We start from the raw sequence: 13,559 nt of genomic DNA, 5'->3' as shown, positions 1-13,559 counted from the left end.
AAAATCCCTTGCTCTCATTCCAGGTATATGGAGAAGAATTCGGATTGCTGCCGATGGCATTTACCCACACCTCTGACTCTGGAAAGAGCGGCGCAAGACGGGATCGCAATAAACATGGCCGCAAAGTATCCGATCAAAGTTCTTCGCAAACTTCGCCATCTCGCAGAAAGGATAGCATCACCAAACGTGATAGGTACATATATGATCACATTTCAGATATTTGAAAACGATAACCGGTGAAATTTTTCATTTCAGAATAATCCAAGATGATTCCGAACCCAACACTTCTCAATATTCACAGCGCGTTGACGAGGGCAAAAAGTCACAAGAAGCACCATTGGTTATGAAATACATCAAAAATCACGTTCGTGAAATGTTTCACGTACCTATAGCTACACTTGTGAAGGGGGCTTCCGTTCTTACTGAAGAGCAATTCGTTGAAGTTATCCCCGTTGCGTGGGAGCTTTTGCTCGAATCCAACCAGGAGGTTTCCGCTGCTTCGGCTGCTCTATTTATCCTGGCTTCGGTCAAAGCACCGACTACTGCATCTGAGCTCATGCAACGTGCAATGAAGCATAAAAATCCTAACGTAAGAGTGGCCGCTATGCTCAGATATCAAGTGCTCTGGAAAAATCGATTCCAGGTGTGGCCTCGCATGGAAGAAGGTGCACATTTGACATTCAAAGTACCACCACCGGGTATCGAATTTACTCTCCCTTCGCCTAAAATCGGAATTGAAAGTCTGCCAGTAGTTGATCCTCCATGGAGTCCCCGTCAGCAAAACAAGGATATGGAGGTTACACTTAATCAGGAAAGACATGTAAACATAAAGTAATTTTATAACGAACCCATTTCAAACGAGGTTATTATTTCCAGCGATCCCTGGTGACTGCAACGAAAACACGTAAAAAGCAACAAACAGAAGCTATTCGTCATGCTATCCAGCAACAAGAAGACAAACAACGTTCGGAGCGACAAAGCTTCCTTATAACCACCATCCCTATAACACAGCAGGCCGCATACGAGCCAGGCCTCGATCATGGCCCTGGCGAAGATCACATGGAAGAGGAAGAAGATGGCGCTCGATCAGCGATCCATATGCATGCCGCCCATTCTGTCTTCCCCTCGTGTTTGTGTTCTTCGGTAATGCAAATTGTGGCCTGTCTCGATGATGCCGCTGTGAATGCAGATGGCCAGGCCGTCTACGAGACGGCCTATCAAGTCATTTGGATATGTCTGGTGGAAGATTCTGCTCTGTTTCTTCGCTATGTGCTGGAACGACTGACCAGGGATCATCAGGATCAAATGTTCAAACTATTGAGGCATTTGATCCGATTCGTGCCAAGATTGCCACAGCAAGCTGCTTTTGCGTTGTACAACTACATCATCGGATATGTCATGTTCTATGTTCGATCGACACACGAGTGCAGCCAACAGGTTAGTTCAGCAGAAGAATAGAGCTCATTATGGTGTAGAAGGTAAAGGCGTGACGATTGAATTACTATACACATCGTTAATGATGTTTGACCACCTGGGTTCGAATCCCGCTTGCGGAAAATTATATCCCATTTTATTCACATTAATGGTCACCACATACACAATTGGTAACTATTATCAAAAAATGGGAAGATCACATTTACAGTAGTATAAGGGTGAGAAAGATCATTCCAATACCAGAATATCATTCTCAATTTACTACCGAACAATTATTTTCGACATTTCGCTGATAAATGTTGCACATGGTTCGTTGATGATAAAATAAAGGCCATGCACTTCGTGCGAAATTAATTACCACTCTGAATTTACCACGTAGTAGATTGTGGGCGGATGAAGACGGGACCCCAAAATCGAACCCATTTTTTTACTCTCCCGGTGTGACGAAACGAATATGTATAATTATTGCAGCTCATCAATATTAAAAATGTTCAAGCTTATCTCAAATTATATTAATAGTGGGATGTAGTGAAACCTAATGTGAGCCACATTTTTTCAAATATATCAAAATAACTTTTAAACTTTTTTTCACCAAAAATTGGTACATTTTGCTTCTCTCTAACCATTCACGAACGTAAACAAACAATCGAAGAGTCACGATTAAAAATTTACACATAATATTCAGAGTTGATAATAGAAGAGTTACGCAGAGTGAAGCTTGCAACAATGATGTCGATCATTGTTCATATTTTTTTTTTTTCATTTTGGCAACCTTTGTTTTTGTTTACACCTAGGATGACTTCAACAGGGTTGTGAAAGTTTCCAATACTTCCTACGCAACAGAGTCAGTTTGTCTACTATGCGCGATAGGTAGACGGTTTGACAGTTCGATAGGTAGATTTTGGTTTCAGTCTGCGTAACTCTTCTATTATCAACTCTGATAACACTGTTTGGCAGCGCTTGCTGCCAGCCGATGGCGAAGAATAGCACTACCAACATTAGATCTATTGCCGTAGTTGCTTTTTTTGCTTTTGCTGTAGTTGCTGTAAAAGCCCACGCACATTAGATCCGGATCTGACGCGTTGCGGCTAAGTGACAGCTAAATCTATTGTCTAACTGTCAAATTTACGTTAACGCAACGCAAACGGATCTAATCTGGGTGACCCTTAAGAAAATAATATAGTGCGCAAGTTTGGGAGCATGCTTGCTTTATGCTGTACGGAATCTCCATATCAAGAAGTCACACCACATCACTGTCATAATAGATACACACTTAGAAAAAATCACCGACTTCGGCAATTCAACAGCTGAACGTAATATTAATGTAATGTAATGTTTTATAATATTTTCGGTAATCGAGAACATTACCAAAAAATCTGTAAACTGGATCAGCAAAATTAGCTGTCAAATTTACCAAACGATCGGTAACGTTTACCGATATGCATGGCTTGATTTGTAGTCGACTTTACAGGAGAATTATAATTTAGAGAACGATATGCAAATCGAAAATTACCGAGAGATCTGTAATTTTTTTTTAAAGGTAACCGACTCAACTGTAATTTGCTGTAATATTGTTTCAAGGTGGCGGTCACTGCAACCTTTGCAAAAATTTGGTTGAAGTCGTGATCAATGTGTTAGCGTTGCAAATTGCTCCACCAATGAACAAAACCAAGTTTTTGTCGGAAGGATTTGGCGCTGCACTGAAAACAGGGAAGCATTGGATGAAGATTCCAAATGTTGTTTTCAGATCGTCGCCAACGGGAATAGAACTTGGAACTGCAGAAAAAAAAACAAGCACAACATCGGCCAGCTGTAATCGGTATTTATTTAGATAACAAAAATTAATTACTTACGCAAAATATCTATGATTTGCTCTTCTTGGTGTTGCATAACAGCCTCCATAATTTCACCTTTTTATTTTTCACAAACACGAACGTTTTCAAAGTCGATCGTAAATCACAATATGGTGGATTTGACGTTTATCAAGACCGTTACCGAACTCAGTAATGGAACACTTTGTTTACCGAAACTTCAGTAAAATATTTCACCGAAGTCAGTGATGAAGCTGATTTACAGACCTACCGGTAAATTTTTTTACCGTTTTCGTTAAATTAAAATTAAATGACCGAAATTCGGTCATTTCATTTACAGTTTTCAGCAATAAAGCGAGAAAATACCGAAACATCTGTAATTTTTAGCATTACCGATCTAAGACGGCTATTTTTTTTACCAAACTTAGGGTTATTTATTTACTTATTTCATCAACCGTAGGCCAGTACAAATACATGTAAAGTTTTTTTTCTTAAATGTAAAAAAAAATCTTTGAAATAAAAAATAAACAGTACAATTTTGCTCTAAATAAAAAAATAAGCAGTGTCTGCTTTCCTATGTTTCTTCTTATGAGTTATAATTCCGTATGGAGTTAAAATATTGTTTTAGTTTATGTCGAGACATTGTAAAGTCCATGGTTCCGCAGTACTGATTATAAGAGACCATCAATCGATTTAATGACCCATTGTTTGCATAATTTGTGCGATAATGGTTTATATTGTAGTTTAGGGCATTTCCGTTGATTTCGTATGTAGTTTTTTATATATACAGCCGAAATTCGCTGGTTGGGCCACCATCTCGGCCCAACTAACGAATTCGATTCGTTAGTTGAGTGAACTGACAGAAGGCTAAAATTTGTTGGGGTATGCGTATCGTTTGTTGCTCCCAAAAAACAATTCGGATTGAAGCAAATTGCTTGAAACTCAGTGGAAAAAGTAAAATACTGATGTGCTTAATATGTGCTTAAGATTTCTTCAGGAATTTCAAGTTAAATTCAAATGTTTCGATCAAATACCATATGTTTACACACATTACATTGAATGCGCAGTTCAAAACGCATATGATTACCCCATAGGAAGAGGTTATGGTTGATTGTCAAATCAATTTTAATTGGGTCGTGGCCCAACTAGCGAGCACCCCAACTTTTTAACTATATACTCATGCAAAGTTTCATATTTCAAGAACTAAATTGCTTTAGTTTCCCCTTTTTCTTTCAAAACTAAAAAAATAGTGCAAATGCTTTAATTTCCGTTAAACATATTACTAATGAATTACTAGGATCCTCAGTACTTGTTTAAAAAAAGTCAAATTTGAAAAACATGCATTGCTGTAAAAAATATTTTGAATATACTTTGAAAAACTTTCAATGTTACCCCGTTTTACGGTACATAAATTTCGATATCGGTGTTGCCGAGTCAAAAACAGCAGCTCTCTACGGTGCCGTATTAACGGTAGGGCGATGGTGGGCTAAAGCCAGGGCCCCCAATTTGAAGGGAGGCTCCGAAACATCAATCTTATCCTTCTCAATCATATGTTTCAAGAAAATAATCGTTGGTTAGTTTTGTATTTGTTAAAATAAAATGTATTATATTTGTAAAAATAAACCGAATGAGTTTGTGTGGCCTGCAGAATGATTTCTGTCTGTGGAATGTATGAAACTTTTATCAAAATAAGATTTCCTTGGTTTTCATATCAGACTTCTTTTGATACTCTTTTTGGAATTTCTTCTTTTGCATCCTATTTTTTTTTTAGAATTCCGGCTAAATTTTTCAAAATTTCTCTCAAATTTTCCATAAAATTACGTTATAATTTTCTTCCGTGAGAAATTTTCCAAAACTTCCGTTATACATATTTTTCAATTCTGTTGAATTCTGCTCAATACTCCCATGACACATTCTTAGAAGTTGTGAGTTTGAACTTCCATAAAATTTAACTCAAAACTACTGCTAAATAACCTCTTCTTGACGCTGTTGAAAATATTAAATTCTGCTTAAGGGGTTACATATATGTAAAATCGACCGAAAAATCGATTTTTAAAAAAAGGTCGAATTCGATTCGTATTAGTAACCACATGTTAGTACAATTAGTATAAGTAAACACGTGTTGAGCTGAAATGTTGCTAATTGAGGTCTAAAAATGGATCGGATTTCTCGAAACACAGAGTTGATTTACGGATCCCAATATATCTCAGGACTGGATGGACCAAATTGGATGAAATGTGAGGTGAAGACTCACAAGATGTATTTCGCGTGCATGACGAAGCCGGATTTTGAAATTTATTTTTTTAACACAAAAATTAAAACTAATGATTTTTAACATGAAATTTTTTTTATTTATCTTATTTTATTTTATTTTTTAAATTTACTTTTTAAAAAATAGGCCTTGGTCATGTTTAACGAGTCTTCACCCCAAAAACTAGCCGATTTGGTCAAAGCACTGATGAGATATCGTGGGACCTGTTTTTTTCAAACCACTAACTTCAAATAAGAATATCTCAGCAATTTTGTTGCCAAATGTCTTCATATTTATTTTGTTTACAGTTGAAAATGTTTATTTTGATGCCCTAAAAACAAGTTATAAAATGTAAATGTTAGCTTATACCAACCCATGATTTTTTTACCGACTTACTCATATGTATTCCCTTAAGATTCCTTTGGAATTTAATCAATTCACAATTCTTTTGAAATTAATGTCAGAGCTCCTAAGAAGTTCTTGTCAGTATTTATTTGGAGTTGTGGAGTTTTGGATATTGTTTGGAATTATCCTCTGAATTCTCTTTGAGTTCTTTTCAGATATTCTCTAAAATTCTTCTGGACATTTCTTAAGAATTGCCATGTAATTTTTTCCTTTAAATTGCCCAAGTATTTTCCTGAAGCTTTCCTCACAAAGCCTTTCAATTTCTTTTCAGAATTACTATCTAGGCTCCTCGGAATTCCTTAAGAATACTTTCCAATATTCCCGGAATAACCTTTGGATTATGCAAATTCTCATCGAAATTCAATTTTAATTTTTTTTTTCTGTAAATTCAAGTTCAAGACAGACCTCATGTTTTTTTTTCGTGTTCAAGGATTCTAAAATAATTTATTACTTTCCAAAATTTAACCGTGTTAACCATGGCGTTCAGCATAGCAGCTTCTGATAATTTTCATGAATCTGTAGCTCGGAAAACTTCTTAATAAGACTTTGGAAATCATTCGAGATATACAACTTCAAAATATTAACTTAATTTTAGAGCTTATAAAATCTGTTACAGTTTTATAGAAACAATATTTTTGCTGATCTAATTTACTTTCAAAGTGTGTTCATGTTACTTCATGCGCGAAGTTTGCGATTTTCAGAATTGGTTGGAAATGCTATCTAACATGAAGCTTTAGTGTGATAATTTATTAGCTAGAGAATGATCTTAGAAGAGGGTGGATAGATAGTTCCATTAGAGTACGGCAGTATGAAAATTGAATAGAAGTTGAAAATGAGCGAATGGTCATTATGCGACAGTACGATAGTATACTATAGTATTACAAGTTTTATCAACGTTTTAAAGCATTATATGTCCAGATCATGCAACAAGGCTGTGATAAAATTGCTATTTGAGAAATTGGTTTTCTCAAATGTGGAAATAATCATCAGGATGTTTATTTAAATGATGACCTCCAATTGCTCAAGATAGATAATGAGTGAAAATCATATGCGTATTAAGTACGAAATATTGATGAAAGTTGATATCAACACTTCTATCATTAAATTCTCAAGTATGAAAAGTCGTAAGCAGATTTAGTTTATCTAGTTTAAATATGTGATAAAATTTAAAAAAAAATAACGAAAATAGTTTACCTCAAGTACCTACCTATTTTTATTTCATGTGTGCTAGAATTTCAAAACTGACATTCAAATCATATGGGGCCCCGCAATACAAAATAGACCAGGGCCCCAAGGGTGGTTAAGACGGCCCTAACTCCCGATCTCTACCCATTGACGAAGTATGCGGAAGTGCTTTTTTAAAATCAAAATTGATCATATAATTCGAGCAGTTCAATATGACGTTGGCTACCACTCGATATTTGCAGTGGAACAATATTTTTAAATTGTTTCCTCTATGAGAGCCAAGAAAATAGGGCTTTTTTATGCTACTTAGGCTTGAAAAAACTGAAAATTATTAATCCATTTCTTGAAATCACTGGTAGGAGGTTGTCTTAAAACTGCTCGACAAAATAATTTATCATGTAATTTATTTTAGACAAGAACGCAAAATAATCATTTTAGTTATGTAGTAACGTTAGAAGATTTACGTCATGATGCTGTATCAGTTAATTTGTTTATCTAAAACAAAATTGCTTTTCTGCGTACATAACAACAGTTAATTGTGAATAAAATTTATTTCATGTCTGACGGAGCTGCATCCCAACGTCACTTTCACAGGCCCACAGCAAATTGTTTTCTTTTGTTGACTCTGTCGAGCATGACTTAAATATAGATTTAGATAGTTGAAAACCATGCTATTTGCTACCAGGAACTGCTATGGTAGTATAATAATATAGGTGCATGAAAAAAGATCGCATTGTTTTATTTTCATATTTCGAAAATACTGATCATATCAAAGAGTCGTCAAGGACATTTTCGTTGAAAATTTTCTGATCTTTCGGAAAAATATTCTTGGAACTGGAAAATCGCGAAATACATTCGAAAAGGGCAATATATTACCAATAATATAACATTCAAACCTCTACATCTCGAAAACGATGCCACTTAGAAATATTTTATGCATGTGCTTTTTTGTTGTAAATTTGATGTTATTTTATTAAATCAAGTCGAAAGAAAAATAGGACCATGTTTTGGATTATTTTTTTTTTCCAAAAACCAATAACCCTTAGTTAATGAAAGAAGAAGAAGAATTTTATTCTCAAAGAAGCTCATGAAAAAATATTTTAAAATTGTGTGATTAGGTCAAATGATCCACACAAAAAAAAAAACATTCCAGCTAAGCCTTTGGTTCTCATCTGAAAATAGCAGAAATCATGAATGTACAAATAAGAATACGATTGTTCTCAAAGAACAGATCATGAGAGAAAGAATAGAAAGTTTTCTGATTTTTTTTTATTGAAATATGAATTATACCAATCGTCCATTATGCCAACCGTCCTTTATACCAACCGTCTATTATGCCGATCGTATTATGCCTAACATACACGGTAAGAAAAAAGTACCCAACGGCCAGTTCACTTTTACCTACTTTTGACTAGCTTGTCTCATTTTCTCCTTCTAATGTTGTCAAAAAAGAAGGAGCAAAACCACCCAACAGGGGTAGTAAAGTGTGGGAACCCAACGTTGGGTATCATCATATTTATCTACTGTTGGGTACAACTAACTTGCTTTTGGTTAAAAAGCTAGTGGAAATTTCCATTCGAACTGCACACAAGTAAATGAAAATTACATTGACCCGCTTTACCTACTTTTGGGTTCCTGCACTATAGTGCCGAGATGAGTGAAAAGAACTTAATTTTGGGTACTTTTTTCTAACCGTGTAGGTATGCCTAACGTCCATATGCGCCCAACGGATTTATGCCTAAGATCAATATTTTCTGTTTCAGTTGGTCGGATCTGCTCTTTCCGTTCTGTGGATGGTTGTTCACAGTGTACATGGAATCATGTTCAAAGACTTGAAGCAAATTCTACGTAAAGAACAATGCGATGCATCTATACTTCTAACAGCTAACGTACCATCGGCAAAGAAGATTGTCGTCCATGGACCAGAAGGTATGATTTCAAAAATTGTCTTCAATAATTATTCCGAAAACTCTTCTTTTTCATTTGCATGCTAGACGAAGGCGGTATTCCGTCCCAATTTCCAGTACAAGAGGATACTCAGTTTACACAGTTGCTCACGGAATCACTGGATTTCTTCGGTATTGACGAAAAGAAATTTAACCAATTTGTACTAGTCGACTACAAGACCCAACAGATATTGAATCCCGATTGGTATGTACGAGATTGGTATTTTTTCAAACGATCCCAGTACCCTCAGCTTAGATTGGTTGAGATGAAGCCGGAAGAGGCTTTCAATGCACTACAAAAGCAAGAACTGTACAAAAAGTTTGTAGAAATAGGAAAGGTGCACCTAACTTGGGCGATCCTGAAGAATGTGGATATGGTCGTACAACGTGTAGTGTTTCTACATGAAGAGCTCATGAAGTTACCGTCATTCCCGAGAAAGGCTCTGGAGGTCGACCTTGACTTGCACCAGGGCGGGGAATTTGGTAAGGAGCTGCTTGGCTTAGATGTGTTGCACAAGTTCATGTGGGTGCGACTGATTGCAAGAATGTTCGAAGCAATGGCCGGAAACTTCGCCTACTCTGCGGACATCCAGCTGTTCTTGAATGTACTTTCCGGAGCAGCCCTACTACACTCCGAGGACTCGTGTATAATGCGTTATGTTACAGCAACCTTCATCAATGCAGCTTTCAACTTCAAGAACATCTTCTCGACAAACGGATACTTCATGATTATGCCCACTTTGCTGCAGGTATATTCACTGCACCAAACGAACAAACTAGTCACAACTACTATTGAATATGCAGTTAAGCAGTTTTACCTGCTGAACAGAAAACCATTTATTCTTCAAATGTTCGGATCGGTATCGGCCATTCTCGATACTGACGAGGACGGTGCCTATGGTGAAGCGCATAAGGTGCAATCCAGCTGCCTGTTCAATTTGTTGCTAAGTTTGGAAACGCCTTCTCCCGATCCGCTGAATATTGCCGAATTGGTCAAGGAGTCTAAACCATTGAAAGCAATTGACTTCTGCTACCATGATGAAGACGAAATGGTAACGGTTTTGGATTGCATCACCCTGTGTGTCATGGTTGTGTCGTACTCCGCTGAGAGCACTCGAGGCTATCAGATGTTGGTATGTTTTTTAGAATATAAATTCAAGAAGTGACATTGCCAATCGCTACTATTTTCCTAGATTATTTTGGAAGCCATCTTACCGTGCTACATGCAACAGATTCAATCACCAAGTTATGTTCCACTCGAAGGAAAGTGTGAACGGGACATCATACTACAGTTAGCCGTAGCCATTCGTACTATGGTGCATAACTGCGAAGGACTTTCAAAGTATGGTTGAATTCAATAAAACATTTCAGAAAACAAGCTACTTCATTTTTAACTTCCAGGAGCTACAATGGCCCCTTCCGCAACAGCCCGGAACACAAGGGTTCCAGTCAGAGAAACTGTTCACGTGGTCCACCTTGCTCACCCGGTCTGGACTTTGAAGAAGAATCTCACTCCAAGTACGTCAGTGACGTAAGCCGAACCAAAATTTTGAACGAATCCGTCGAGGACTCGGAGACCATTCGAGCAGAATACCGTCGACCTCGTGATGTGTTACTTTCAGTGGTTGGTGAGTTCATAACTCGTTCCTCTACCCGGTTGAACGAGCTTTCACGCAAGCAAGGAGAAAGCAAAGCCGTTGAGCTGCTGGATGTCAAATGTCACGTGCGTTTGGCTGAAATTGCCCATTCCCTGCTCAAAGTTTCTCCATACGATCCCGAATCGATGGCCTGCCGAGGACTGCAGCGTTACATGCTGTGCATTTTTCCACGAGCCGAATGGGCAGATGATCATGGAATGAAGCCAACTCTGGTCACCATTCTGCGTCGTTTAGATAAGGTATTTTTGAAGATATCCAAGAAAACTTCAGTAAGGGTAAGTAGTAAGTAGATACTGTAAAATTGTAAATATAATACGTAAACTTTCAGCGCAATACCGACTGGGAGGCAGCAGCCGGTTTATTAAAAGGAGTCTACGAATCGATAGTTCGCTATCCACACGTGCTGCACTGGCGTGAGATGAAGTCACTGTTAACAACTATTCAAAATCTCATCGTTAATGAACCAGGAAACTTCCCGGAGGGTGTGTCAAGCGCCGGAGCAGCTCTCATGTCCAAGAGTCCTCCACCGTTCTTTTGCTCTCAAGTAGTGCGTCTAGTAGCACTTCAGGTGGTAAGCCCGGTTGATTCCGTTACGCTCGGTTTAGAACAAATCTGTGGAGGAAGCGCAGAATTTCCTACTCAAGAAAAAGCCGAAGGATTTTTGATGCACCTTCTGATGCCGCTGTGTCTTAAAGTGTGCAGTGGACGCAGCATTTCCGAGATTGGTGAGCTGAAACAGTCGGATATATCTTTCTTGGTTACAGCAGTTCTCAACGCAATGAGTCCCGTTGCCGGTAGGACTGCTCAGATCGGTTCTCAAAGCAATCGAACTGGAGCGGATATTCGAGCAGGCTCGTTAACTTTCACCGGAAGTCGTGATGCGAAACGACCGGCAAAAATTTCCAATTCTCTTTACCAAGCAACATTTTTGGCACTACGCGTTCTATGTATTTGCTTTGAATCGCGACTGTCAAATGAATGGCCTCGAATCGTAAGGGTAATGCGCGATTTGGGCAGGCGCAATGAAGCAGCTCCCGAATTATGGAGTTTCTTAGAGTTTGTTGTTACTCAAAGAACTCCACTGTACATAGTTCTGATGCCATTCATACTACATAAGGTAAGCATGGATTTCGAATGCCAATTTACAGCGATGGTACATAATAGAACCATTTTCAGATTTCGCAACCACCTATCGGAGACCACGAAAGGCACATGCAATTCTTGATTCGAGAACGTATGAGAGGGATGCCATCACCTGGGGGAGTGAAATCTAGAGGAGCTATCCTGCTGGAATTAGCGCGTGAAATCAGAGATTTGCGAGAAGAGTTGGAAGAAAAGCGTTATGGTAAATTGATAAAAAAGAATCGATGAATTTTTTTTTGAAAAAAAAAATATAAATTTATACAGATCGGGATCCTACACCCCAGGAAGCACCACGGCGTGAGGTTTCCAATGTTCCTATTCCTCAAGAGCCTCCGAAGCACCAACAACGACCGTCACTTATTTCCATGTTTACGGGAGGGCAACAAGCGCCAAGTTTCTCTTCATTTCAGCAGGACTCCCGAAGTGGTACCGGTGTCTGTACTCCTAGTGATACACTTTCACAACATACACTGCACGCACCCAGAGGTGAATCGTTGTCCAGCTCCACAACTACCACCAATAAGGACATTATGATGGCCGACAATCAGAGCGGTGACGGTATCACCCTGACACCCGGAATTGTGCCCGATGGATCCGTTATCCGTCAGGGTCCTTTATCGAGCATATTGGCAGAAGGAGGCGTAGTTCCATCGCTCACTCATTCAATATCTATGCAGCCATCCAGCAAGGTTCAACCTCCAAAGTTACGGTTCGTTTCTTCCGTGGAATTCAAAACATCATCTGGTGAAACATCCACAACACCACTATCACCGGACAGTTTGGCAGATGAAAGTTCCGGTGAGAATCAAAAACATCGTTTGCAACGTTCGCGAGCTCAAAGTCGTAAGACATTCCGTTGTCGCAGAGGAACAACTCGTGGTAACAATCATGGCAGCGAACCACATCAACCACCACCGGTGTCCTCTGTGGTTGGTAGCCACCTTCCGCACACTGTTCCAAGTGAGTCACCAGAGATCATCAACAAAAACATAACAGCAATCGGAGATCTATCCTGGGATTCCGTCTCGCAAACGTCGTCCACTTCAGGCTACCGTGACAACTATAGTCTGCAAACAGGACTACTCTCACCAGACGGTTCCCTTACCGGAACCGGACTCGGAGGCCGTTCGTCCTCACAGCACTCGTTGCTGATGCTCTTCGAAACGCAGGACGAAGATACGTTGATTTAAAATTTTATATGCATATTACAAGCGTTGAATGTGTTTTTAAACGATTTTAATGCCAGTTTTAACCCATATAACAAGTACCGTTAGTTGTTATCGTAGTAACAAAATATTGTAGCTTAAAAATATATGTGAACTTCAACAAAAGAAGATAGACAATTTACATTAAACAATACACATATAGGTAATTAATGTCGTTGAACGCTTTCCATGTGTGATACAGAAGATAATTTAAGGCATTTAAGTTAACACGAAAGAAACATGTTTTAACAGCAACTGAACAGAAACGAATAATTATTTTAAATGAAGTTATTTTAACGGAAACTGATCAACAAACACAGAAGAATACATACGTTTTCCAGTCTTATGAGTAAAAGTTAAAGTATAGCGCACAAACACAGATGTGTAGTCGAAACAAATCAGTATTTGATATAGGACACAAACCCCGCAAAATGATTGCCAAATAAGCGTGAACAAAGTATAAAACGATTCAATCAAGTTAAGCAGACTATAATTTGAAGATAAAAAAAAAACACAAAAAC

At 38.2% G+C, this 13,559-nt stretch overlaps 1 protein-coding gene across 3 annotated transcripts in view; it reads left to right on the top strand.

The window, feature by feature from the left end:
• unc80 (unc80, NALCN channel complex subunit) overlaps window positions 1-13,559 on the top strand; it is a 57,269-nt gene extending 43,710 nt beyond the window's left edge. For all 3 annotated transcript variants that reach the window (XM_065225825.1, XM_065225824.1, XM_065225823.1), the window contains 10 exons: window positions 24-193; window positions 256-820; window positions 877-1,437; window positions 8,850-9,015; window positions 9,081-10,165; window positions 10,226-10,374; window positions 10,434-10,965; window positions 11,019-11,807; window positions 11,867-12,035; window positions 12,098-13,559. In XM_065225825.1, coding sequence (XP_065081897.1) covers window positions 24-193; window positions 256-820; window positions 877-1,437; window positions 8,850-9,015; window positions 9,081-10,165; window positions 10,226-10,374; window positions 10,434-10,965; window positions 11,019-11,807; window positions 11,867-12,035; window positions 12,098-13,023 — 5,112 coding nt within the window. In that variant the 3' untranslated portion in view covers window positions 13,024-13,559. The remainder of the gene's footprint in view (window positions 1-23; window positions 194-255; window positions 821-876; window positions 1,438-8,849; window positions 9,016-9,080; window positions 10,166-10,225; window positions 10,375-10,433; window positions 10,966-11,018; window positions 11,808-11,866; window positions 12,036-12,097) is intronic.

Source organism: Ochlerotatus camptorhynchus, unplaced genomic scaffold (genome assembly GCF_037179485.1).
Source record: "Ochlerotatus camptorhynchus isolate MF236.1 unplaced genomic scaffold, CSIRO-AGI_Acam_v1.1 ptg000238l, whole genome shotgun sequence".
Lineage (NCBI taxonomy): Eukaryota > Metazoa > Arthropoda > Insecta > Diptera > Culicidae > Ochlerotatus > Ochlerotatus camptorhynchus.
This window is presented reverse-complemented; position numbering and strand designations above follow the sequence as displayed.